Raw genomic sequence first — 22,393 nt, 5'->3', positions numbered from 1 at the left:
CCCCACCCGCGGTGCGGGGCCCGGGAGGGCCCGAGCGGCTTCGCATCCGCATCCGGCGGTACCGGCAGGCGGGAAACGGGGCATCCGGGCCGGAGGGGGCACGAGGGGCCCCCCACGGCCCCGCTCCCCCCGGGGGAATGCAAAAAGCTGGCGCTGAGCCCCCCGCGCCGACACGGCCACGCGTCGACAGCCCCGGCCACTCCCCCGCGCGGGGCAAAGGGGCCGTCCCCGGGGTACGGGTGGGCTCGGGGGGTCCCCGCCCCACACCGGGGCCACGCAGCAGCAGCAGCGAGGCCGAGGCCAGGTTTACAAACACGCCGTTTATCAGCCATCCTCCTCCCCCCAAGTTTCGGAGCCCCCCGTGGGGATGGGGCCGGTCCCGGGGCTGGCCCCACTGGCGGCGGGCGGTGCGGGGTGGTTAGCGGTCCCCGGCGGTAATTAGCGGTCCCCGGCGGTAATTAGCGGTCCCCGGCGGTGATTAGCGGTCCCGGGAGCCGGCGGTTCCTGGCGATAATGAGCAGGGGAAGTCTCCGAGGCGGCTCATTCACCGAAGCGTCTGTGCCAGTGGATGGGGGAGTCTCCCGCTGCCATCCCACTCCCGTCACATCACGCCTGGGGCAGCACCCCGGAATTGGCGGGGGTTGGGGGTGGGAAGAAGCGCTGAGCTCTAAGATCTTGGGGGGAGGTCTGCCTGTCTGTTTAACCCTTTCCTTGCTGGGTGCATCTCTGGCTAAAACACGCCCGGACTCGGAGTGGCAGCAAATCCGTGTCCAGGAGGCCGCGCTGGGCAGGGACGTGGGGATTACAAGCAGGGATGGGATCTGTTACCGTGTCTCTGTCGGGTCGAGGGCGAGACCAAAATTGAACCGGCTGTGGTGGCCCCGGGCCAGGAACCGAGCTCCGTGTGCGATAGTGCATGTCCAGATCTGCAGGGGCAAAGAGGACAAGTCGATGAGCACCCACCAGGGACACAGTCCCGCCCCTATCCCGCGGTGCCAGCCCTACCAGGTAGGTGACGAAAGCCACATAGGCAGCCAGTAGCAGGCTCAGGGGAATGTGGTACTCCAGGCCATGCAGTGTTGGCAAAAAGTCCACCACGAAGTAAACATTGATGGCGCAGACCAGCCCCGTTATGAGGGTCATCAGCACCTTCCCCGGGCTGTGAACAGGGCAGAGGGCATTAGTGCCAGGGCAGGGCCCCCATCCTTTGGGCCACTGGGCACAGAGGGCTGGGGGAACTGAGTTTGTAGGTGAATCAGACCCGAACTGGGACATCTCTGCACCCCACAGCTATATTTCACCCCGTGGTGGGACTCTAGGTGTGGATTTTGGCCACCTTCCGAATCCAGGGCTGGCAGTGCCAGGAGGTTGCTGAGGATCCAGGGGTTCCCCAAGGAACCAGATGTGTCATTGGGAGGAGGATGACGAGGGTAGCGATGGGGTCTGTTCCACTCTGGCTGCCCTGGGCAGGTGGGGACGAACATACCCCTCCAATGTCCATACACTAATTGCCCCATGGCAGGGTTTGTGGGGGCAGGATGGGCCAAAGGGAAGGTGCCTGCAGCCAGAGCTCCCTACTCTGCCTCCTGTGTGGCTCCCCATGCCCTAGCACTCACAGGCTGTTGCTGAAATCCTGCATGAGCGGGTGCAGGCTGGTGAAGGTGAGGACAGGCAGGACGGCAAAAGGCAGCTGAAAGGAGAGTGGGATGAGGACATCTTGGCTGCCAGGCTGGGGTGTTTGGGGGGCAGGTGACGCCCTCCCACCCCCTTACCAGGATGCTCTGCAGGACGTTGAGCAGGTCGTTCATGCCTGTGAGGTGGCTGACATCCTTGAAAGCAGCCACGAAAACGGTGGGCAGGATGGCAAAGGAGCGGGTGAAGAGCACCCGGGTGAAGCGGGACCAGCGGAGCTGCAGGAAGCCCTGGAACACGGCAGAACCTGCACCCTCGCTGTGCCTGCGGCGCCGTGTCAGGGCGAGCCCTGAAACCCTGGCTGGGCATCTCCCCCTCCTTTGTGCCAGGGCACTGAGCGAGCTCTTGCAGGGCTGCCGGGCCCCACTAGGTGTCAGCTCCGACTCGTTAAGAGAGGATCTCATTAATTAGGGAAACATTGCGTGGGGCACCCACAGGGTGCAGTGGGTGGACACTGTCTCCATCCCACCTCCGGGGGAATAGGGACACTGGTGCTAGCAAGCTGCCACCCACCAGCTCCCCGCAGGAATAGTGGGCAATTAACTCTTCCAAATACTCCTGTGGGGAGTGTGCTGCCTGTAGAACCCCTCTACCCAAGGCCCACCTGTGATTTTGCTGCTCTCAGCCCCTCCCTGTGGGGGCAAGGGCCAGCATCCCTATCTCTCACCTCCATGACGAACTGCCCTGCGTAAGTCCCAGTCATTGTGGAGCTCTGTCCTGCTGCCAGGATCCCGATGCCCCAGATGTACAGTGCCACTGCCCCGAAATAGCAGCCCAGGATGACACCCTGTGTAAGGACACTCCAGTGGGCACCCTAAAGTCTCCCCTACCCCAGGCATTCCCATCAGCTCCCAGCCTTCTAGTGGAGTTATAACTGCTCCCAGCCCCAGGGATCGATGGGGAGAGTGATATATCCCCCACATGGGAAGGGATGCTCACTGGACACAGCCTGGTGGCACTCACCCCCTGGTAGATATCCACAGACACCGTCTTGTTGTTGGTGGGGAAGATGTCGGCATAGTGACTGATGCTGCTGTTGACGCACTTGTTGTGCTGTAAGGCAGAGTGTGACAGCCACCCAGCAGCTCCCACAGACACAGGGGATTCCCACACATCACCTCTCAGGGAATGAGAATATGCCAGGGGATGCTCGTCCCACCCACAGCTGGGCACAGCCGTCATCTCCCTGTGGCCATGAGGTGATGCTCACCACGTCCTCATTTCGCTGGTGGTAGAAAGCCTCGCCGAAGACAGCCATGACAAAGAGGTTGATGAGGAAGGAGACAAAGAGGGCCAGGCAGGACTCGGTCAGGAAATACATATTGGCCTCCTGCACTGCCTCCTTCTTGGACCGGTCGATCAGCCGTGTCTGGGCATGGCCAGTGACATGGGTGTCATGGGGTCAGGTGAGCACCCCTGTCCCACAGCCAGGACCATCTGGTCCCCACCAAGTGTACCCTGAGGCACCCTGGCAGAACAGTGCCCATGGCAGTGCCTTGGTCTCACCTTGACCAAGGAGGAGTGGAGGAAGATGTTATGGGGCATAATGATGGCGCCGATGATGCCCATGGCCTGCAGCAGCTCCTTTCGCCCGCAGCCCGGGCAGCTGGGCAGGAAAATGCCCTTCAGCACCTCCACCTGCCTTGGCCTCACCACCACGTACTAGGAAACAGTGAGAAGGGGCACTGTGAGCTGCCACCCCCCTACTACAGGCTGGTAGCAGTGGGGACACTATATGGCGGGGTCCCTTGCCAGCCTCGCAGGAAAAGGGTTGTCCCCAGCTCCCCCCTTACCTCATAGCCAAAGGTCAGGGCCATGATGGTGATGAGGAGGCCGAAGAAAGCCTCCAGTTTGCGAAGTCCTAGAGAGGTCAAGAGATGGGGTGGAACAGAGCAGGGGACACTGGTGCCACATGGGCACCAGGGCTGCCTGGGTGACAGTACCCCCAGCCCTCATCCTGGCACTCACCGTACTTATCGAGGAAGAGGAAGAAGAGGGTGTCCACGATGGTGATAAGGACCCCACCCCAGAGGGGGATGCTGCAGGATGGCCAGGGCAGGATTAGATACATGGCCCTCGGTGGAGTAGGGCCATGGGGGAGGCTGGAGGTCCCTGGGGGGAGGCTCACCGGCCAGCTGAGAGTAGGCTGAAAGCAATGGCTGTCCCGATCACCTCCTGCATGTCGGAGCCAATGATGGCGATCTCAATCATGAGCCAGAGCAGCACACGGGGCACCTGGAGGGGACAGGGCACCATGAGGTGCCTGAGCCCACGGTGGTGCGTAGCTCTGGGCAAACTAGCACAGCATCCTGGGAGCAAATCCCTGTCTCCAGGCTGAAGCAGGCCACCTATAGCAGCATGGGAACCCCGGAAGACCCCCTCTCAGCTTCTTTCACAACACAAACTCAGGATGAAAGATGGGTGCTAAATCCGAGCCTGTTCCACCCCTCCTCATCCCTGCCCCAGAGCTGAGGATAGGCCCATCTGTCTAGATAGGGGGGTTTGAGGGAGGCGGGACAGAGGGATGTGTCCAACCCTCCTTTTGGGGACCTGGGGACCTGTCATTCAGCCAGCATCTCCTTGCTCGTTCCCCCCATCAGGATCTTGACACTCGGACGGGACCCCTAACCCCTGTCATGTGATCCCTCCTCTCCAGCCTTCCACTTTCTGCCCCAACACGCACAGGCTTCCCCGCGTCTCCGCTTCGCATTGCCGCCCCGACGCCTGGGCTCACTCCCGCAGACGCTCTCATGTGTCCCCAGGTCAGACCGGGACACTGAAGCAGCTGCTTACCACCTCTCACCCTGGGCCCCTGTACTGCAGGGGCGTGGGCACGAGGTGGGGGACACCGGGGCTTGGGAGGGGGGGGCTTTGGGGAGCCCCTGAGAGAGGCAGGTCTCTCACAGCATCTTCCTCCTCCTCTCCAGCCCTGCAAGTCCCTGCTAGGACTGTCACCAGCCCAAGCACAGGATCCGCCCCAGAATGTCGCCCCCAGGGGCCTCCCCGTGGTTGCTCACCTTGGGGTAATAGAGATAGCAAATCTCGCCCAGGTCCTTCCCGGTCACCACGCCTAGACGGATGGCGAGGCGCTGGCACAGCAGCCCCAGGACGGTGGCCCACAGCAGCACCCACAGGAGCTGGGGAGCAGGAGGGAGGGAGGCAGCAGGGACTGGGGACTGGGCAAGATCCAGCCGCCCGGGGGTCCCCAGTTCAACTAGGGTTGCAGGGAAGAGAGGGGGTGCAGGTGCTCTGCCAGCCCAGTCAGAGGGGTGCCCCCCTGGCACCCCTGGGTGTCCTCACCCTGTGCCGAGGGCCCCCCTTGCCCTTCCTGCTCCCGGGCTGGGGAAGCCAGCTGCCATGGGCAGCCGTTGGCGCTGGAGAGGTTACGAAACCCCCGCCTGCTCCCTGAGCCCGGAGCCGGGCTCACCTTGAATCCCGCCAGCGCCCCGCTCTGCAGGTCTGACTCCACGTTGCCAGGATCCAAGTAGGCGATGCTCATGAGGAAGCCGGGACCGGTGAAAGCCCAGAGTTTCCTAAAGCTGAACCCAGGCTGGGACAAAGCAGCAGGTCAGAGCCAGGAGCTCCCGTTCAAAACCAGCGTCTCCTAATTGCACATCCAGTCCCCTTTAGCCCAGTGCTGCCCGCATGGGTGTGTTCAGCACGTGGAGGTCATTTTCCTGACAGTTTTGGAGAGGGAACTGCTGCCCCCAGCCTCTCCCTGTTAGCAGCAGTGCTGGAGGGGCAGTGAGCCCCGTCTGACCCAATGGACAGTGATGTGCAGGGGGGTCCCAGGGCTGTCAGGCACTATTAATTGCATTCCATGGGATTCCACTGCTGCCCCCTGCTTTTGCTACTCCTCCGGACTAGGGAATACCATTCCTTCTCCTTCTCTGTTCCACTGCTCTGAGACCAAACAAGGATGAGGGGTGGGGGGCTGGTGGGGTGCAAGCAGCCTTGGGGAGCCCCACTGGGCTCATCCACGGGTGGCCCAGGAGGTGGTGTGTGAGCAGGGCGTGATCCTTATGGCTGGGTAGCACCTTGCTCCATTGTCTCAGTTTCTCCATTTGGAAAATTTTAAGTATGGAAACACTCAACCTAGGGCTGTGACTTGCCTGAGATGGGTCTGGGGTGCTGGAGGCATGTCCCCAGGGAATGTCCAAGACACATATTCCCCACTACAGTGGCCCTTTGCCTTCCCACCTCCAGCTCCTTGCAGCACTGTCCCGCTGCCCTGCCCTCCCTGAGACAGCCTTGCAGCACCTACCCCACTGCCCTTGGGGATGCTGATGAGCTCATCCAGGTAGGTCTGGTCCCGAGTGCCAGGGCGCTGTGGGGGCATGGGGCCTCCATTCAGGGACCTGGTGAGGCCTGAGGGGACAAGGAAGAGGAGGGGAGGAGGCAGCCTGCCAGGGGGACAAGGACACTGGTGGGCTGGCAGCCCTGGTACCAGCTTCCTTCAGTCCCACCTGACCCTACCTAATGAACCCCATGAGGAAAAAGCACCAGTTTTCCGGGGGTGGGGCATGAGGATGGCTATATGGTATCTATCAAAGGCTGCCCAAAGGGATCAGATGCCACCTCCAGCTCAGGTGTCCCTAAAATCCCTGGTCTGAGCTCCGTCTTCACCAGTCCAAGACCCAAGTGCATTTCTGGGCAGCAGGGAAAGGAGGGGACCCTAGTCCAGCTCCTGCTGCTGGATGGGCATAGAGTGAGGACAAGAACCTGGTACTGGTCCTGATCCCCTCTTTGCAGTCCACCTACATCCTGGGAATTGGTTGAATCACATTCCCAGGCTTGAAGGAACAGAGGATGGGACAGGTGGGGAATCCAGGATAGGTTGGTGGGGATGATGACCACTGAAAGATGGAGCACAGCCAGGGGTCTCAGGGTGGAGGGGAGGGGGTCTAGGGGATGAAAGGAGACACAAGGGGACCCAAGAAGTGTTGTGAGGCTCACCTGGCTCCAGTAATGCCATGTGTGGACCCGATCCAGCCACAGTGCTGAGGCTTTCTGAATTCAGCTCTGAGTGCAGCGCCTGCTGCCCAGCTTTTAAAGGAGTCCCTCCCCCCGCCTCCCCCGCAGTTGTGTCATCCCTCCCCCTCCTCAGGAGGAGAGGAGGATAGGAGAAGGAAGTGCTCCTTCCCTACCCTTGAGAGCACACACAGTCTCGGTTCCCCCCCCACCACCAGTGCCAGGAGGCCCCTTCCCTCCCCTTTGCCTCACACACGTGCAAACACGAGGCACCCTCACTGGGGCGTGGGAGCATGGGGGGGAGCACGACCAGTACCAGCCTGTCACTGTCCATCACATGCCGAAGGTTCTGCTTGGGTGACTGGGGGGACAGGGGACAGTGTCCCACAGAGCGAGAAGGGAGGGCTGGCCTCACGGGAGTAGGGGAAATGCCATAGAAGTGGGAGTGAGGAGGAAGCAGGCACGTGTTGCATAAGGAGATCAAAATGCAGCCTTAGCTGCTGGGGGAAGCACCCAGCCAGGCAGGCTCTGTGCACAGGGTGCTCACATCACCCTTGGGTGCAGGGACCTTCACGCCAAAGATGGAGTGCCAGTGTTGCAGTGTCAAGCTGTGCCAACAAAAGTGGGTACCCTTCTGCCAGCCAGGCTGTGTCCCACAGGGAGATGGGCAAGGGGTGTGTCCCCCAGGAACACGTGGGGTGGTGGCAGGCACAGGGATGTGAGCCTGGCCCTACTCCACAGTATGCCCCAGCCACCCCCCATCCCCTAAGCAAGGGCTAGAACAGCTGGGAGAGTGACAGGGTCCCACCCAGAAGGCATGGTGGGGCTTCAGCACACAGCTCAGCTCCACCTGCCCTCCCTGAGCCTCAGTTTTCCCAAAGGAAACAAGACTGGACAGGCAGTGCTGGCTGCTTTATTTGCTGTTAGCTGGAGGGTGGCCAACTGGGGAGTTGGGGAGGGGGCTGGCAGCTCCAGTGGAGCCAAAGGGTCTCCCAATGGGCCGCTGGTGGGCGAAGAATTCCGCAGCAAAGGAGATGGTGTCATGTGGCTGCTGGAGGAGCAATGCCTGGAGGAAGTCGGACAGCAGTGCCCGGACCTCGGGGTGCTGCTGGAGGTAGGCAGCGTGGGATAGCTGCAGCTCGTCCTGCAGTGGGGTGACAGGATGGGTGGGGTGGGCATGAACACACATTTCCCCCCTGGGCACTGTGCCAGGGTGAGGGCGACAGGAGCCTGGGCCCTCTCCCACACTTAAGAAAGTGTGAGGAAGGATGTTGGTCAGCCTGCCCCCTCAATGTGCCTCCTGGGCACACCAGGGGAGACCCTGCTGGAGACTGGCACAGCCCCATGTCCCCTTGTCCCCATGTCCACCCATCTTACCTTCCTGTCCAGGAAACAGGAGTAGAGCTCCATGTCCTCCTCCCAGTACAGGGGTTCTTTGGGGAAGGGGAGCTGGGGTTTAAACCTACCTGGCAGCAGAAAGGCAGGGCAGGGTGTTCCCCCTTGATTTTCAGACAGCGGGGAAGGGCTGCCTGTGCTAGGGAGGCACAAGCCTCCCCTGCTCAGTACCTGACTTGCTGAGGATGGACTCATCCTGTAGAAGCATCAGCACTGGAGAGCCAATCTGCATCAGCTGAGCCAAACGCCTGAGAGGGGAAGAAGAGCCCTTGACCTCCCCATGCTGGGTCCCACCAGATTGGCAGGGCTGGGGTGCCTCTGACCAGAGCCCTGCCCTTACCCGTTGGGGAGGAAGCTGCCGTGCCACACAGCGGGGGCGCCTGTGCTGGCGTGCACGGCTCGCTCGATCACAAACACCTCAGTCTCTGCTGAGCCCACTGCCTGCCGCTGGATGCCCAGGGCAGACTGGGGGCGGTACGTCAGGGGTCAGCCTTGTCTCAGAGTCGCCTCTGCCCCCAGCTGCCATCCCCATGTGTCCCTCCATGCTGTCAACCACATTCTGCCCACTCCCACTTCCCACATCCCACCATGGTATCCCCAACCTGACCCAGACCACGCCCATCCCACAGGCCCTCCTGGCTGGCGGCTCACATAGCTGGCGGTGCAGAGGTCGCCCTCGGTGTTGATGGCTGGGAAGACAAGGTCGGGGGGCATTGTCTGCCGGCGTGCCAGCACCCGCAGCAGCAGGAGGCTGGCACCCTCCAGCAGCCGCGCCCGCAGCTTGGCCCGGCTGTATGAGAAGCTCTGGCACTGTGGCTCTGCCTGCAGAGAGACCTGGCTACCTCATGGGACAGGCACAGCTCCAGCATCCCAGAAACAGCAACCCCCAGAGCCTGGGCACCCCTGGTGAGACAGGCCAGCTGTGCTGCCCCCTCCCAGGATGTGACCCTGCCCTCAACCTCACCTCTCCCTCCTGCAGCGTCTTTGTGACCGTCATCCCGTGCTCGTGGCTCACGATGCGGGTTGTCTTCTCTGTGGGGTGTGGTCTGAGCTGCGGGAGGGGTGGGAGGCACGGGGTGGAGGGTAGAGCCACGGCACCCCTCCTCTGAGGTGGCGACCCCAGCACTGCTGTCAGTCGGAGTACCATACCAGATGCATTGTGGGAAACTCCCCACCCCAGCTGCCGCCCAGAGGAGGGGATGGGGACCAGGCTGGTGGGGCACAGCTGGAGTCTAAGCACGATAAGGGACACCAGACTACCCACAGCAGCCTTGCAGGGGGCACAGCCCTCAGGAGGGCACCACTGCAGGGCACACCCCAGGGCAGAGGGTAGGACACAGGGATGGGTACAAGCCACCACCATATCAGTCACCTCCAGGCACTCCTGCTCCTCCTGCTCCAGGGTCTCCAGCTGCCAGGTCACATAGGCTGGCAGAGAAAAGCCATGCTCAACCAATCCCGTTGGCACTGTCCCCATTCCCAGCCCTGGGGTCTGGTGGACAGGGGTGTCCCAGCCCTGGGGAGGAAGGAACCCCCCAGAAGCCACCCCTGGCTCACCTTTGAGGGTGCTGGAGGCAGGCGCACCATCCTGCTTGCCTCGGAACCTGGTTTGCACCAGGATGCAGCTCTGCACCGGCTCACCTTCCCGCTGGTAGGGTGCCCACTGGGCTGCCATCCACCACTGGCCCTCTGCCTTGTCCCTCGGTGGGGCCCCCACGGCCACCACTGCCAGCGTCTCCGCAAAGAGGCACCACTCCAGCTCCTTCAGCCCTGCACAGAGGGATGGTGACCCCAACACAGAGGGACCGCGAGGAGATGGCCACTCTGGTCACTCCCTCCCGAAGTGACTGTCGCCCCTGCCCAGTGCCCCTCCCTGTCTCCGTTCCCCCCCGGCGGCTGGGCCGAGTCCCTCGCCATTTATCCCGCTCAATCCCTCACTCCTCGTCCCGCTCCTGCCGGGCCCGGTGCCCCCCACCTTGCACCGGTCACGGTGTGGCAGGACAAGGGGGAGGCTGGAGGAGGCACGCACCGATGAGGCTCAGGAACTCGGCAGCAGTGTCCGCCATGCTCGGGGTGTCCTGTGGGCTCTCGGGAGGGGGCTCCATGCCTCGCCTGGGGGCTCCTGCTGCCGGACCCTCAGGTGAGGGGCGGCGGGGCTCCCCCGAGCCGCGGTACCCGCCCCACGCGTGACCCTGGCGCGGCAGTGACAGCCGCCCCGCCCTGCAGCCCCCAGCCACTTCGCACCCAGTCCTCGCCCCGGGCCCCGCCACTCCCCGGGCGCCGCCCGCCGGACCGACCCCGGTGTCCCCCGACGCCTCCCGTCTCCCAGGCAACGCCCTGGCCCCACCTCTTAAAGGGGCCGCGCCCCGCCCCGCCGCGGGGTTTAGCGCCGGGGCGTCCCCAGCGGCGAGGAGAGAAAGGGACGAACGGGTGTAAAATCGATCCAGTCTTTTATTTGGGACCTGGGGGTGATTGTGGCTCCGATCCCCAGCGAAGCAGCACCCTCCATACCCCAGCGGTGCTACCCTATGGCCCCGTCCCAGTGTGTGTGTGCGCGTGTGTACGTACAGGGGGGCTCCGGCGTCAAGGATGGGGTGCTGGAGAGGAGCCCCTTGCCCGGAGGTAGTACTGCCGGCCCGCCTCCCCTTGCTGGCTCCATCCCAGCCCCCACAAAGGAGATGCACACTGGGGGCTTAAGGGGAAGGGGCTGAGTGGTGGTGGTGGTGGTGGTGGTGGTGGTGGTGGTGGTGGTGGTGGAGGGGAAATTGGAGACTCCCAGAAAAACGGGGGAGTGGGGGGGGATTGTAGGAGAAGCCCTTGGTGCCATTCCTATAGCCCCAGCAGTGAGGTGGGGGCCTACAGAACCCCCGAGAGAGGATTGAGGTGCTTCTATATGACAGCTGGTGACCCCCAAGTTCGAGGGAGCAAAGGCAAGGATCACTTACGGGGTGCCCACTTAAGGGGGTGTCCGCTCTTCCCCCTCCTCCAACCCTGCACCCCAGCAGGGAGATTCACAGCAAAACAAACCACTCAATCTTGGGCTCCCTGTGCCCAACCATCACCCGGCCCCGTGGAAAGGGGGGATCCGGGGAGTGGGGGGGAGATCTAGGTGGCTTGGTAGAGGTCCTTGCGCCTCCGCACCTCCTTGAGGACACGGGCACGAAAGGCATCGAGGTCCTCCCCCCTGCCCTGCCACAGTCCCAGTGCATCCTGCAGCTCCGGCTGGTGGGTCCGCAGGAAGGGGTTGTAGGTCTGCTCTTCCCCCAGTGTGGAGGGGCACTGTGGGGGCAGCTGCTCAGCTCCCCTGCTGGAGGCAGTGCCCCTGGCAGGGAGCTGGGAATGCCCCCAGATCCCCCTGCCCCTATGCACCCACCATGCAAGAGGGTGTTGGGGTGCAGCATCCCTGCAAAGGGAACCCCGTGAGGGGTCGGGATGGGGGGTGCTGCATGCAGGGACCCCCATGCCTCACCGTGCTCCTCTTCTCCTGGCGTTGCTGCACTGCCCACTGCAGCTTCTGCTCCAGTGCGGAATTGTCCAGCTCCAGGAGGCTGGCAAAGGTCAGGCACTCCAGTGCATATTCGTGGCCTGTGGACCCCCATATACAGCCCTTAGCATCACCCCCAGCCAGCTCTCCCCCTTGGCAGTGGGGACTAGGGGGACGCCAGCAGCTCTGCCCTGCTGTTGGGGACACTCACCTGGCCAAAGCAGCGTGTCCTCGCCCAAGCCCATGGCCACATCCAGGGAGGCGAGCATGGTCTCAGGGGAGCCTTCAAATGGCCTGCCTGGACCCCCACACAACTGCCTGTCATAGGGGGGTCTGGGGGGTACCCCTAAGCCCATGTCAGGATGGGGTAATCCCCCAACCCCCTCCCTGGGGTTGGGTGCACTCACCACAGCCAGCAAGGAAGAGCAGGTCCCCGGAGAAGAGGCAGGGGGGGCTGCCGAAGGGGCCCCCGTCCAGCACATACACCATGTGGCCCACAGTGTGGCCAGGTGTGGCGAGCGCCTCAAAGGTCAGGCAGCCCACGGTCACCTTCTCCCTGTCTGCTAGTGGGCTGTGCCGGGAGCAGGGGGCACCGTCAGGGTGCTCCCCCCAACCCCAGCACCTCAAAATGCGCGCCTCCCATGGCAACCCTTCTCGCACGCTGGTGTCAGGAGCATGCCAGGTCTCTGCCCAACATGGTACTGGGGGGATGGACTGGTGGGTGAGTGCTGCAGACAGTGGTGGCTGGGAATTAAGCTCCCCCCAGATTTACAGGGGTGCTAGGGGCGTGCAGGACTTACTTGGTGAGCTGTGGGATGGCATCGAGAGCGCTGCCATACACCCTGCAGGAGTTGTGCTTCTGGCAGAGCGCCTCATTCCCTCCGCTGTGGTCCCTGCAAGACAGGGAGGTCAGAGACCCTAAATGTACCCCCCCCACTAAATGGGGCAGGGCTGGGGGCTGCCTCAGGTGGGGCTCCCTTCACAGCACCTACCAACCCTTCCAGGGCCACCTCTTGCCCCTTACCAGTGTTTGTGTGTGCAGAATATGGCCTCCAGCATCACCCCCTCATCTTCAATGGCAGCCTGGGGAGGAAATATGGACAGAGAGATTAGGAGGGACAGAGAACCCGAGTACCAGTTTCCCCCTAAACCCTGTCTCCCCCAGCTCCCCTGTCATGCTCCAGTCTTGCCTTGGGCACCAAGGGCTGCAGATTAGGGGCAGATTTGCTCCCCTCTAACCCCAAAATATAGAGATATTTATATCTCTATATTATAGTGAGGCCACCCCCTCACCTGGAGACAGCCAAACACCAGGTCAGAGTGGTTGTGAGGGTCTCACCTGTACAGCCAGCGGGTCAGAGGGGTCGATGACAGCCGCTTGGCTGGAGCCAGTGTCGATGACCAGGTAGCTGTAGTTGTTGGAGAGTACAGGAATGGGCAGGATTTTCACTCCTGGGGAGGAAGAGACAGAATCAAGGCATGATCCCCCCAGCTGGAAAAGGGGGATTCCAGGTGAAACTCCCCACGTCTTACATCAAATTCTTAGTTAAACATGCTTCGGGCAATTCGGTGATGGCAACCCCTCCCCAGCCCAAAGTGCCAGTGCTGGGGGACACCGCAGAGCGTGGTGTGGGAAGGGCTCGCCAGGACTCACCGGCGAAGCAGTAGGGCTGGGGCACGGAGTGGCCGTGTGGATACCGCTCCCGGGCCTTCTTCACCTGCCGCTGGTAGAAGAGGTAGCCCAGGCGTGTGCGGGCGTACAGGCTGTACCTAGGGAAGGCAGACACCCCTAGGAATTAAACCCCAGTTCCTCTAAGGAGCCCACTTGGGAAGGGGGCTATTGCCGGGGCTGTGACTACCACAGGGAACACATACAGGGCCACTTTCTCATTTGGGAGGGCTACAGGTGGTGTGTGTGTGTACCCCACACCCCAGATGCATAGTGAGGGCAGGACTGGTTCCCTGAGCAGGCACCCTCCTGCAATTTCGAGCAGGAAGGACTGGGGGGGCATTGCTGTGGGATGCTCACCAGGAGGGGCTGGAGCTGGCTGTTCCTCCCCATGCTCGGGGTGGGGGTGGAGGGTATGGGGACGGACATGCTGCCCAAGCTTGCCATGCTCCGGGGAATCAGGAAAGAGAATGGGCCGAGGAAAAGGGAGGCAAGAAATGCCCCTGTGCATGTGGGTGTGCAAAAGACATCAGGCTGCGGGGCTCGGAGGGACCTCCCCGTTTGTACAGCAGCGCTTTGGGACAGGACGGGGATTGGTGCAATGACGGACATGTAAAGACCCGGGTTGCAAAGCCCATTCCCGGCCGAGTGCAACCCTGGATGGCACACCGGGAGCGATCCCTGCAGTAGCCGGGGGTCCCCTGTGTCTGTGGCGGTGGGAGCCCGAAGCCGGCGAGCAAGGGCTCCTGCCAGCGCCGAGTAGCCTGACCACGGCCGGGGCACCGGGGCAGGTCAGCGGTGACACCCGAGAGAAGGCGCCCCGCATGGGAGGGTGACCGGCACCGCGCGGGGGGAGGCGGCGTCCGATCCCCGGCCCCGGCGGCCGGGCCGACGCCGCCCGCCCCCACTCCCCCGGCCGGAGCGGGCTGGGCCCCAGCCCGGTCTCTCCGTGCCGGCGCGGCCGCAGGTTCCGCCCCGGGCGGCTCCGCACAAGCAGGGGAGGGTGGTGGGCCCTCCCTCCCGGCGGCAGCACAAAGGCGGGCGGCGGTGGCTGCCTCCCTGCGGGGGTCCCGCAGCGGCGACCGCTCACTCTGTCGCTCGCTCACTCACCCCAGGCGGAACAGCAGCGGGGCGGCGAAGGCCATGAGCGCGGCGGCGGCGCGGCGGGCGCGGCGGAGGAGGCGCAGGCAAGCGGCCCCGAGCCCGCGCGCCCTGGCCGCTGCCGCCGCCGCCGCCCCGCCGGGCCCCGCGGCCATGCCGCCAACCGGCGTCACGCGCCCGCCGCGTCGCGCCCCCTGCCGGCCCCGCCGCCGCGGCACCGGGAGCGGGGGGGGACACACGCCCGGGGGACACACAGCGCTCGCGTCACCCGCCGAGAGGAGGGGATTCCCCCCCGCCGCTGCGAGGGGTGTCCCCCCGTTGACGTCACTGCGTGAAGAAGGGGGTCCCTGAGTGACGTCAGAGCCGGCGGGAAGGAAGTCCCGGGGGGACGGGCAAGGGCCGGCGGGGTCCCTCCCGGGGAGCAACAGGCGGGAGAGCGCACCCCGCCGCCGGTCCCGGCCGTCCCGCGTGCAGGGCGCGGAGCCGCCGCGGGGGGGCGCGGTGGGCGGTGGCTGCCCCCGCCCCGTCAGACCCGTCCCGTCCGGTGGCGGCCGCAGCCCGGCGGAGCAGCGCGCAGCAGGTAGGGTGGCCCAACCCGCTCCGCGCCCCCCGCCGTTCCCGAGTCCCGCCTGCGACCCCCGGCGGTCCCCCTCGTTCTCTCGACTCCCCTCCGCCCGCTTCGTCCCCCCATCCCCCTGACCCTGCGCCCTTCGGTGCCACAGGCGGCGAGAGGCTGTCCCAGCGCTCTCCCGAGCGTCCCGGAGGCCGACGGGCACTGGGCGAGGGTGGGCGGCCGGTCGCTAAACAGCGGGGACGCGCTGCGACACCCCGCTCCCCCGTCACTGGAGTGGGTAGGGGCACGTCGGGTTGAGGTCGGGCGGCGGGAGGAGCGGGGACGGAGCGCGGTCCCGCGCGGAGGGACGCGGGGGGACGGGACCCCTACGCGCGGGTTCCCTCTCTAGCGCTGGTGCTGTTTTCCGGACCCCACGCGATGGCGTGGCAGGGAATCGGGGCGTGGTGCGGGGTGGTTCGTGGGAGGGCAGCGATACTTCTGCGGTGGAGGGTGTCACGGACCCTCTGGGGTGTCTCAGGAGGGGTGGGCACGGGTTTGTGCTCGGCAAGGTGTGGGGTGACAGCATGGGGATACGTGGGAACCACCACTGGGCAGTGTGGGGGTGCCGGGGCACAGGAGGACGCCGCTGTCCCATGTCTGTGCCCCCGGGAGAAAGCTTGCAGAGGGGCAAGGATGTGGGAAAGGTGATGCTGAACCCCAGCAAACTTGTGTCGTGTGAGCGGTGTGGGCCAGCAGGGAGATCCGGCCTGGGTGGGCTGTACTGACCCTCTCGTGTCAGCTGAGCAGGACTGGCCTGGGCTGGGCCGGGCCGGGCCGGGACAAGTGTCTGTGCTGTGTTGGATTGTGCTGTACTGAGCCGTGCTGTGCTGCAGGAGGCAGCTGTGCCCTGTTGAACTGTACCAGGCTGTGCCATGCCATGCCAGGCTGTGCCACTCTGTGCTGTGCCATACTAGGCTGTGTTGTACTAACCCGTGCTGTACTGGTGGGAGCTTCCCACTTCTTCAAGAGTGAGGTGCTTTCTCAGGCAGCCTGAGTGTGGGGAGCTCTGTCCCCCGCCCCAAACCATGATCCCCTCCTAAGGTGGTTGTGTTTCCCCCAGGAACCTGTGGAGCTTGTAGCAGGGGCCTGAGCCTGGCAGGAGTGCCACGGTGGATGGTGGGGACACAACCCTGTGCTACCCGTGAGATTGTGGAAGGGATCGTGGTTGGCTGTGCCCCATGTGCCTGCTATACATGCCTTATCTGTGCTGAGTCACGGTGCCAGTGCAGAGTAGCACCTTGTCCCCAGGGACCGTGTCATGCCACTGAGCCGGCCCTGGGTTGCCACCTGCCATCTAACTGGTGACCTCAGTTTTGGGACCGTGCAGTGCCATGGACCTAGGAGGGTTCGGCTGCCTGCTTCCCTGGGTGTGGCAGCTGTTGGGACCCGTCAGGCTGGTTCCTTCCCTGTGCCCAAGGCTACCCCAATGCGGTGGAAACAGGAGGGGCTGGAGCAGTCACAAGCTGCTGGTCATGGGCACAGGGTAGGACCCTGCTGATCTGGTGCTGGCCAAATACACCCCGCTTTCCCCAGACACTTGGGTTCCCTCCTGGGGACTCTGGTCCCCCTGTAACTTGAGTGTCAGTCACAGAGGCTTCCCTAGGGTCAAGGTCCTATTTTGGGCCCTCCCCTGGCCCCACAGATGAGGCGGTACCAGGGGGTCCCCTGTGCTTTCTGGGAAACCACAATGGAGAAAGTGAACTTCCTGTCCGTATGGTCACTGCCACACTGGTTGTTTATTTTTGGTGCTGTTGTCATCGTGATGACGAAGGGCAGTGTGACCGTGGCAGCTCTGCCATGGCTGGCACGGTTGGATGGCAGGAGGGGTGGAGGGACAGACACGGAACTGCTCCCTCCAGCCCCGCATGGCTGGCATGGGTGTGCCCTCGGCATCACTGCTAGTCCAGCCCGGCTGAGGAAAGCACTGATGTCACTCAGGAGGAAGTTCCCAATCCCCTCCTAGCCTGGTCCTGGTTAGGATCAGATCCTGGTTCCTTTCCTGGGATGGTCCCAAGATCACATCACGGCTGAGGGCAGGAGGGTTGTGGGGGGTCCTGGCACCTTCCTGGGGTCTGGGATGCCAGTGCTGAGGGGGTGGGAGGTGAGTAAAGGCCTGGCACTCTCTACTGGCAGCGCTGTTGTTTTCCTGGCCTTGGAGATCCTGCTTTCCTTCTCCTCCTCCTGCTGGGACCAAGCCCAGCTGGCCCTGAGCCCGGGCTGCCTGCTCACAGCTGCCAGGGGCTCTGTGAGGGGGCCTGGTGTGGCCGAGGAGAGGAGCTCAGCCCCAGGGGGGTCCCAACTCCACTCCCCGAGGAAGAGTCCACCTCCTATGGAAGTGATGTGGGTGTCACATCCCCTTGAAAGGGGACTCAGGAGTTCTGGAGCCCCTGTGTGACGCATGCAGCTGTTGGGTGGGGACACCCCCGAAATGGGAGGGGCAGTGGGATCTGCATGGCTGTGATGAGGATCAGACCCTGTGTTTCCATCCCAGGCAGTTGGCAGAGTGATCCCATTTGTCCTCAGTGTGGTGCTACCAGGAGCCACAGACCAGCCAGGGGTGCTGCTCCTTCCTCCCTGGCAATCTCAGGGTGGGCTTCAAAGACTGGAGAGGTCAGATCCCTTCTGAAAAGGTCATGTCCTCGACGCAGCTTGAGTCAGCGCGTGGCTGTGCCCTGCCCGCGGCTGACCGCTGACGCAGGTGCCGGGGACTCAGGGCGCAGGAATGAGGGTGGCCCCAGCCAAGGGACAGCGGGGACATCCCTCGTCTATTATTGACCTGCTGGCATTGAGGCCAGCTTGTCCTTACTAATTAGGAGCCACTATTAAAGTGGGAGGGGGAGGCTTTGTGGCTGCACGATGCCCTCTGTCCCCGCACCTGTGGCTCCACTCACCAAGAACAGGTGCTGCCCGGGGAGGGTGACCTGTGCTGAAGCCCCGCGTGTTCTGTCCCCTGCAGGTGCCCGTGGGAGACGCAGGGAACCGGCATGTCACATCCCAGCGCACCCCCGCTCTACGACGACAAGAACCCCCTGTACCCCCCGCCCCCTGGGGGGTACCCCCAGCCCCCCCACTATGCGGGGGGGTACCCGCAGCCTGGGGGGTACCCTGCGGGGGCGGGGTACGCGCAGCCAGGGGGGTATCCAGCATCAGGGGGGTACCCTCATCCGGGCATGGCCGTGCCCACCATGCCTATGCGGTTTGGTAAGTGGGGCACCTTGGTTTATTTGGGGGAAGGTACTAGAAACAGGGGTGCTGTGAGGGGCTGCATGGCTGACCCTGGTGCTGAGGGGTGTCCCCCGCAGGTGACAACGGCCTTGGGGATGGCTCTCCCTTCCAATCAGTTGACTGGGACGATAGGAAAGTCCGGCACGCCTTCATCCGCAAGGTGAGTCCCAAGGGGCCGGGGCACCTGTCAAGGTGGGGGGCCAAGTGCTGACCCCCCTGTCTCTTGCAGGTCTATGCCATCATCTCCCTGCAGCTCCTGGTGACGGTGGGAATCATCTCTGTGTTCACCTTTGTGTGAGTAGAGGGTTCCTCCTTACCTTTGTCCTGAAAAAGAGAGGAGTTTGAGTTCCTCGGGGGCTGTCCAGAGGGGATAGTAGCTGCTGTCTCCTCTCCCTCACACTTGTCCTTGTCCCTCCTGTCCCACAGCCACCCTGTCCGCTCCTTTGTCCAGAGGAATGTTGCCATCTACTACGCCTCATAGTGAGTAGGGGCTCTGCTGGCTCACGCCCCCCCAGCTCGTGCCCCACATCCACAGCCTCCCAGCCCAGGGGCTGATCCTGGTGGGGGGTTGCGGGGCTCACACCTGCTATCTCTCCTTGCAGTGCTGTGTTCCTGGTGACCTACCTGGTGCTGGCCTGCTGCCAGGGTCCCCGGTGAGTCCCTAGGACCACCAGGGTGGGATGTGTGGGTATGGGGGGTGTCTCCAGAGCATGAAGATAGGTTCCTGCCTGGGGCTGCCCCTGGGTGGTGGGGGCCAGGGGGACACAACATGGTTGTTGTCACTAGCTTACCTCTCTCCTCTTTTGTCCTCAGGAGACGCTTCCCCTGGAATATTATCCTGCTGAGCATCTTTGTGAGTGGGCTGGGACTGGCAAGGGGCCCTGGAGGTGTCCCTATGGCACCCTGGGTCTCCCTGGGTGTGCTGGGGGGGATAGGAGGACATATGGGCAGGTGGGCAGCCTACTGAGCTCACCCTTCTCTCCCACAGACACTGGCCATGGGGCTGATGACAGGCACGATTGCCAGGTACGCCCTGGGGACCCTGTGGTTATAGAATCTGGGGTCCCCCCTGTCCTCCACTATGCAGCCAGCTCGGCTGAGAGGCTGCCAGGAGCCAGGGGATGCTCCGGTCCCTTGGGCTCAGGGACCACGGAGTTCCTGTTCAGGATCAGGACTGTGGGGGAGGGTCTCCAACACCCCTCTGGCAGGAGGATACTGAAGTATGAGGTGACTTTCTTTGTCTGCAGCATGTACCAGACGAAAGCTGTCCTGATTGCCATGCTCATCACCGCCATTGTGGCCATCGTTGTGACCATCTTCTGCTTCCAGACCAAGGCAAGGAGAGGGACGCACCCTTCCCTGCCCTCTATGGGCCAGGTGCGGGGAGCTGGTCACTGGGGACACCCTGGGCTCTCCTGTGACATATGTGTGTGTGTCCCCATCAGGTTGATTTTACATCGTGTCCGGGGCTGTTCTGCGTGTTGGGCATCGTGGTCATGGTGACTGGGATCATCACTGCCATCGTCCTCTCCTTCAAATATGTGAGTGGGAAGGAGGGAGGGGCTGTGGGGTGCCACGGGTATTCCGGGTTGGCTATCCCCAGGGCTGGTGCAGGCAGGGCGTTTGGGTGGTCCCTTTGCTGGGAAGCAGGGTGTGGAAGGCAGCTTGCCTGCAGGGAGAGGGTGCGTCAGCATCGGCAGCTGCTCCTCAAGAGCCGGGTGCGGGCAGAGCCTGCCCTGCCTCGCCTGCTGCCTGCCAGCACCCCGGCTCACCCTGCTCGTGCTCCCTTCCTGCGCAGGTCCCCTGGCTCCACATGCTGTACGCAGCCATCGGGGCCATCGCATTCACACTGGTGAGTTGACAGCTGGAGCGGGCAGAGGGCGTGGGGCAGGGACTGGGGAGGGAGGAATTCCCCCTTGGTCCTTGCCTGACACTCTCTGTTCCTGCAGTTCCTTGCCTATGACACCCAACTTGTGCTGGGAAACAGGAAGAACACACTGAGCCCCGAGGAGTATGTCTATGGTGCCCTCACCATCTACACTGACATAATCTACATCTTCACCTTCATCCTGCAGATAGTGGGCCGGGATTAGCCCTTCCTGTCCCTCTCCAGCTGCTCCTCACCCCTCCTCTGGTCTCTGTACAGGATAGTCTGCTTACTGTGACTCTTAATGCTTTGGCATTCCTACCTGTAGGCTGCTAAGGAAAGGGCTTCCCTTGATCATCCCCCAACAAGCCTCTGAGGGCAGTGGGGGGGACTGGCTGCCAGCATTAAGGCAGTTTAGCCCAGCTTTGGCACCGCTTACCGAGGCTGTGCCAATGGCATTGGGCTGGCAGCGGAATGTCACAGCCCTGCCTGGGCACAGGGAGCTGGCAGCAGCCACTGGGATCATGTTGAGATTTTTTGCCAGAGAACATTTGGTGTCATTCACTCTGTGCCTTAGATGTGGCTCTGGCCATGCCCCCTCCCCAAGCTTGTGGCTGTGCCCGGGGTGGGCAGGGGGCAGCTGGGACCTCCATGGCAGAGCTCACATTGTAGAGGCCCTGCAGCCACAGATGTGGGCAAAGTTGCACTTGCTAAATAAAACACTTCAGTTTTCCAGAGAGTCTCAGTCTTACCTGTGTGGCAACTCCCTCAAAAAACCTGTGGGCAGACTCAGTGGAGGCTGTGGCCCGGTGCAGCACAAACACTGCTTTGGGATGGGAAAACCAAGGTCAAACTGCTCCAAGCCTGGCCTCCCTCCCCTGCCTGTAGCCCCTGCTGTTGTGGGCAGAAGCCCAGCTGCAGAACAGCTCGGGCCCCCACTGCTGAGGCAGGCAGAGCCTGGGGCTGAGCATTGAGGGAGCAACCACAGTGGCACTGAGCTGTTTCACTTTATTTGTCCCTATTCAGCTCCACAACCACTTCATGGTCTGGACAGGCAGGGCAGATGCCACTGTCATGCATTCCATGGCGCTGGTGTGACCTTGGCCAGTCCCTCCAAGGTGCTGCAGTGACAGCCTGGGCATGGGGGGCAGCGTGGCTATGCCCCCCTGACCATCCTGTTGTATCGCTCCGTCTCATACTCGCCCTGGTTGGCTTCCATCATTGCTCGGCGGATTTTGAGCTGCTCAAGGCGGTTTTTGTCCACTTGCCGTTTGGCCAGGAGGAAGAGGATGATGCCGGAAGGCAATCCAATGGCCCTGCAGGACAGCCAGCAGTCAAGGAGATGGAGAGAGTGGGTGGGGAAACAAGGGTGCTGTGCCATGCTGGGGCTGCATGGACAGTGCCTACAGACCCCCAAGACCCCTGTTCCACCCCGGGCCCCACAGAGCAGCGCAGCCTCCCAGTGCCGACCCTCTCCCACCAGCTGAGCCACTCACCAGGCCACCCCCACCGGCTTCATGGGGTTCTTGCCCTTCTTGCGTGTGGGGATGTACTCCACCCCCTCGGGGAGCCCCCCGCTGCCAGGCTCCTGGCTGGCCGGTTGTCCCGCTGGCCGGGGGCAGCTCTGCCCAAAGAGCCGTGTGCCCCGGGCATCCGGCTGCCCGCAGGCCTTGGCAGGACACGCTGAAGCTCTTACTGCCACCAGCAGTGCTGCGGGGAGAGAAGCATTAGGGAGGGGCGGCTATGGGGTGGAGTGTGGGGGGCCCAGCCCGGGCTGCCTGAACCTCCTGTCCCTGCCCTTATCCCGGCCCTCTTCCCTGCCCTTTTTTCCTGCCCTTGCCCTGGCTCTTTTTCCTGCCCTCTTCCCCGCCCTTTCTCCTGCCCTGGCCCTGGCTCTTTTTCCTGCCCTCTTCCCGGCTCTCTTCCCTGCCCTCACCCCGTCCATGCCCATTCCCCTGCCATAGGCCCTGCCCTTCCGCCAGGGGGCGCTCGAAGGCGGGGCCTGAGCCGAGGGCGTGACCAACACAGCGGGGGCGTGGCCCTAAGCCCTCTCCTCGGCGGGGCGGGGCGGGGGTGCGTCCCGGGGCGCTTGTGCCGAAGGCCGCGGAGCAGTGCCGTGAGAGAGGTGGCGGAACGGTCCCGGTCCCCCCGCCCCGGGGCTGCCCCCTGCTCCTGCCCACCCACCCACCCGCTCGCCCGCCCGCCGTTACCCCGGAATCCGCCTCGCGCCGCCGCCATGGTGCCGGTGTGCGCCAGCGGCTCCGCTGCATGCCGGGAGCTGCAGTCTCGCCACCCGGGGACCGTCGGCGGGCGGCGCCGCGCGGTCTGTGCGCAGGAAACTACATCTCCCAGAGAGCGCCGCGCAGGGCGGGCCCG

The 22,393-nt window shown here is 63.5% G+C and overlaps 4 protein-coding genes across 5 annotated transcripts; 1 reads left to right on the top strand and 3 right to left on the bottom strand.

The window, feature by feature from the left end:
- Positions 1-435: 435 nt before the first annotated feature.
- Positions 436-6,748, bottom strand: SLC11A1 (solute carrier family 11 member 1). The gene is made up of 15 exons (XM_068195538.1): positions 6,649-6,748; positions 5,957-6,060; positions 5,120-5,242; positions 4,710-4,829; positions 3,821-3,927; positions 3,661-3,731; positions 3,486-3,553; positions 3,199-3,354; positions 2,903-3,061; positions 2,656-2,745; positions 2,360-2,479; positions 1,773-1,922; positions 1,617-1,690; positions 1,006-1,159; positions 436-926 (listed from the first exon to the last, which is right to left on the bottom strand). Exons 1-15 carry the CDS (start codon positions 6,665-6,667, stop codon positions 825-827), a joined length of 1,617 nt encoding a protein of 538 aa, XP_068051639.1. The 5' UTR covers positions 6,668-6,748; the 3' UTR covers positions 436-824.
- An 812-nt stretch (positions 6,749-7,560) lies between these two features.
- On the bottom strand, positions 7,561-10,280 carry CATIP (ciliogenesis associated TTC17 interacting protein). The gene is made up of 9 exons (XM_068195541.1): positions 10,088-10,280; positions 9,616-9,828; positions 9,431-9,486; positions 9,023-9,109; positions 8,710-8,880; positions 8,399-8,523; positions 8,230-8,306; positions 8,041-8,129; positions 7,561-7,807 (listed from the first exon to the last, which is right to left on the bottom strand). The coding sequence occupies exons 1-9, from the start codon at positions 10,161-10,163 to the stop codon at positions 7,577-7,579; spliced, it is 1,125 nt and encodes a 374-aa protein (XP_068051642.1). The 5' UTR covers positions 10,164-10,280; the 3' UTR covers positions 7,561-7,576.
- A 537-nt stretch (positions 10,281-10,817) lies between these two features.
- PNKD (PNKD metallo-beta-lactamase domain containing) lies at positions 10,818-22,393 on the bottom strand. Of its 2 annotated transcripts, XM_068195543.1 has the most exons (10): positions 22,228-22,393; positions 21,514-21,727; positions 13,197-13,312; positions 12,882-12,994; positions 12,567-12,625; positions 12,343-12,435; positions 11,950-12,113; positions 11,754-11,840; positions 11,528-11,643; positions 10,818-11,337 (listed from the first exon to the last, which is right to left on the bottom strand). In XM_068195543.1, exons 1-10 carry the CDS (start codon positions 22,253-22,255, stop codon positions 11,164-11,166), a joined length of 1,164 nt encoding a protein of 387 aa, XP_068051644.1. In that variant the 5' UTR covers positions 22,256-22,393; the 3' UTR covers positions 10,818-11,163. The 2 variants fall into 2 exon arrangements, with proteins under 2 accessions (XP_068051644.1, XP_068051643.1); XM_068195542.1 differs by lacking the exons at positions 21,514-21,727; positions 22,228-22,393 and adding an exon at positions 14,322-14,482 and having other exon boundaries at positions 11,141-11,337.
- Positions 14,766-20,754, top strand: TMBIM1 (transmembrane BAX inhibitor motif containing 1). The gene is made up of 12 exons (XM_068195544.1): positions 14,766-14,892; positions 17,882-18,126; positions 18,228-18,310; positions 18,380-18,444; positions 18,577-18,630; positions 18,753-18,803; positions 18,964-19,003; positions 19,139-19,176; positions 19,398-19,485; positions 19,596-19,691; positions 19,949-20,002; positions 20,100-20,754. Exons 2-12 carry the CDS (start codon positions 17,910-17,912, stop codon positions 20,241-20,243), a joined length of 930 nt encoding a protein of 309 aa, XP_068051645.1. The 5' UTR covers positions 14,766-14,892; positions 17,882-17,909; the 3' UTR covers positions 20,244-20,754.

Source organism: Anomalospiza imberbis, chromosome 7 (genome assembly GCF_031753505.1).
Source record: "Anomalospiza imberbis isolate Cuckoo-Finch-1a 21T00152 chromosome 7, ASM3175350v1, whole genome shotgun sequence".
In the NCBI taxonomy this organism is placed as follows: Eukaryota; Metazoa; Chordata; class Aves; order Passeriformes; family Viduidae; genus Anomalospiza; species Anomalospiza imberbis.
This window is presented reverse-complemented; position numbering and strand designations above follow the sequence as displayed.

Coding starts and splice junctions, on each gene's coding strand:
- SLC11A1 (XM_068195538.1), bottom strand. Junction 3,928..4,709: donor GCTATCTCTATTACCCCAAG/GTGAGCAACCAC, acceptor TGTCCCCTCCAG/GTGCCCCGTGTGCTGCTCTG. Junction 3,732..3,820: donor AGCCTACTCTCAGCTGGCCG/GTGAGCCTCCCC, acceptor GCCATCCTGCAG/CATCCCCCTCTGGGGTGGGG.
- CATIP (XM_068195541.1), bottom strand. CDS start 10,163: ATGGAGCCCCCTCCCGAGAGCCCACAGGACACCCCGAGCATGGCGGAC. Junction 8,307..8,398: donor GGCAGCTTCCTCCCCAACGG/GTAAGGGCAGGG, acceptor TTCCCCTCTCAG/GCGTTTGGCTCAGCTGATGC. Junction 7,808..8,040: donor CCTGTTTCCTGGACAGGAAG/GTAAGATGGGTG, acceptor ACCCCACTGCAG/GACGAGCTGCAGCTATCCCA.
- TMBIM1 (XM_068195544.1), top strand. CDS start 17,910: ATGTCACATCCCAGCGCACCCCCGCTCTACGACGACAAGAACCCCCTG. Junction 18,311..18,379: donor GGCACGCCTTCATCCGCAAG/GTGAGTCCCAAG, acceptor TGTCTCTTGCAG/GTCTATGCCATCATCTCCCT. Junction 19,486..19,595: donor TCTTCTGCTTCCAGACCAAG/GCAAGGAGAGGG, acceptor TGTCCCCATCAG/GTTGATTTTACATCGTGTCC.
- PNKD (XM_068195543.1), bottom strand. CDS start 22,255: ATGGCGGCGGCGCGAGGCGGATTCCGGG. Junction 12,436..12,566: donor TTCTGCACACACAAACACTG/GTAAGGGGCAAG, acceptor CCTGTCTTGCAG/GGACCACAGCGGAGGGAATG. Junction 11,338..11,527: donor GCCAGGAGAAGAGGAGCACG/GTGAGGCATGGG, acceptor CTGCCCCCACAG/TGCCCCTCCACACTGGGGGA.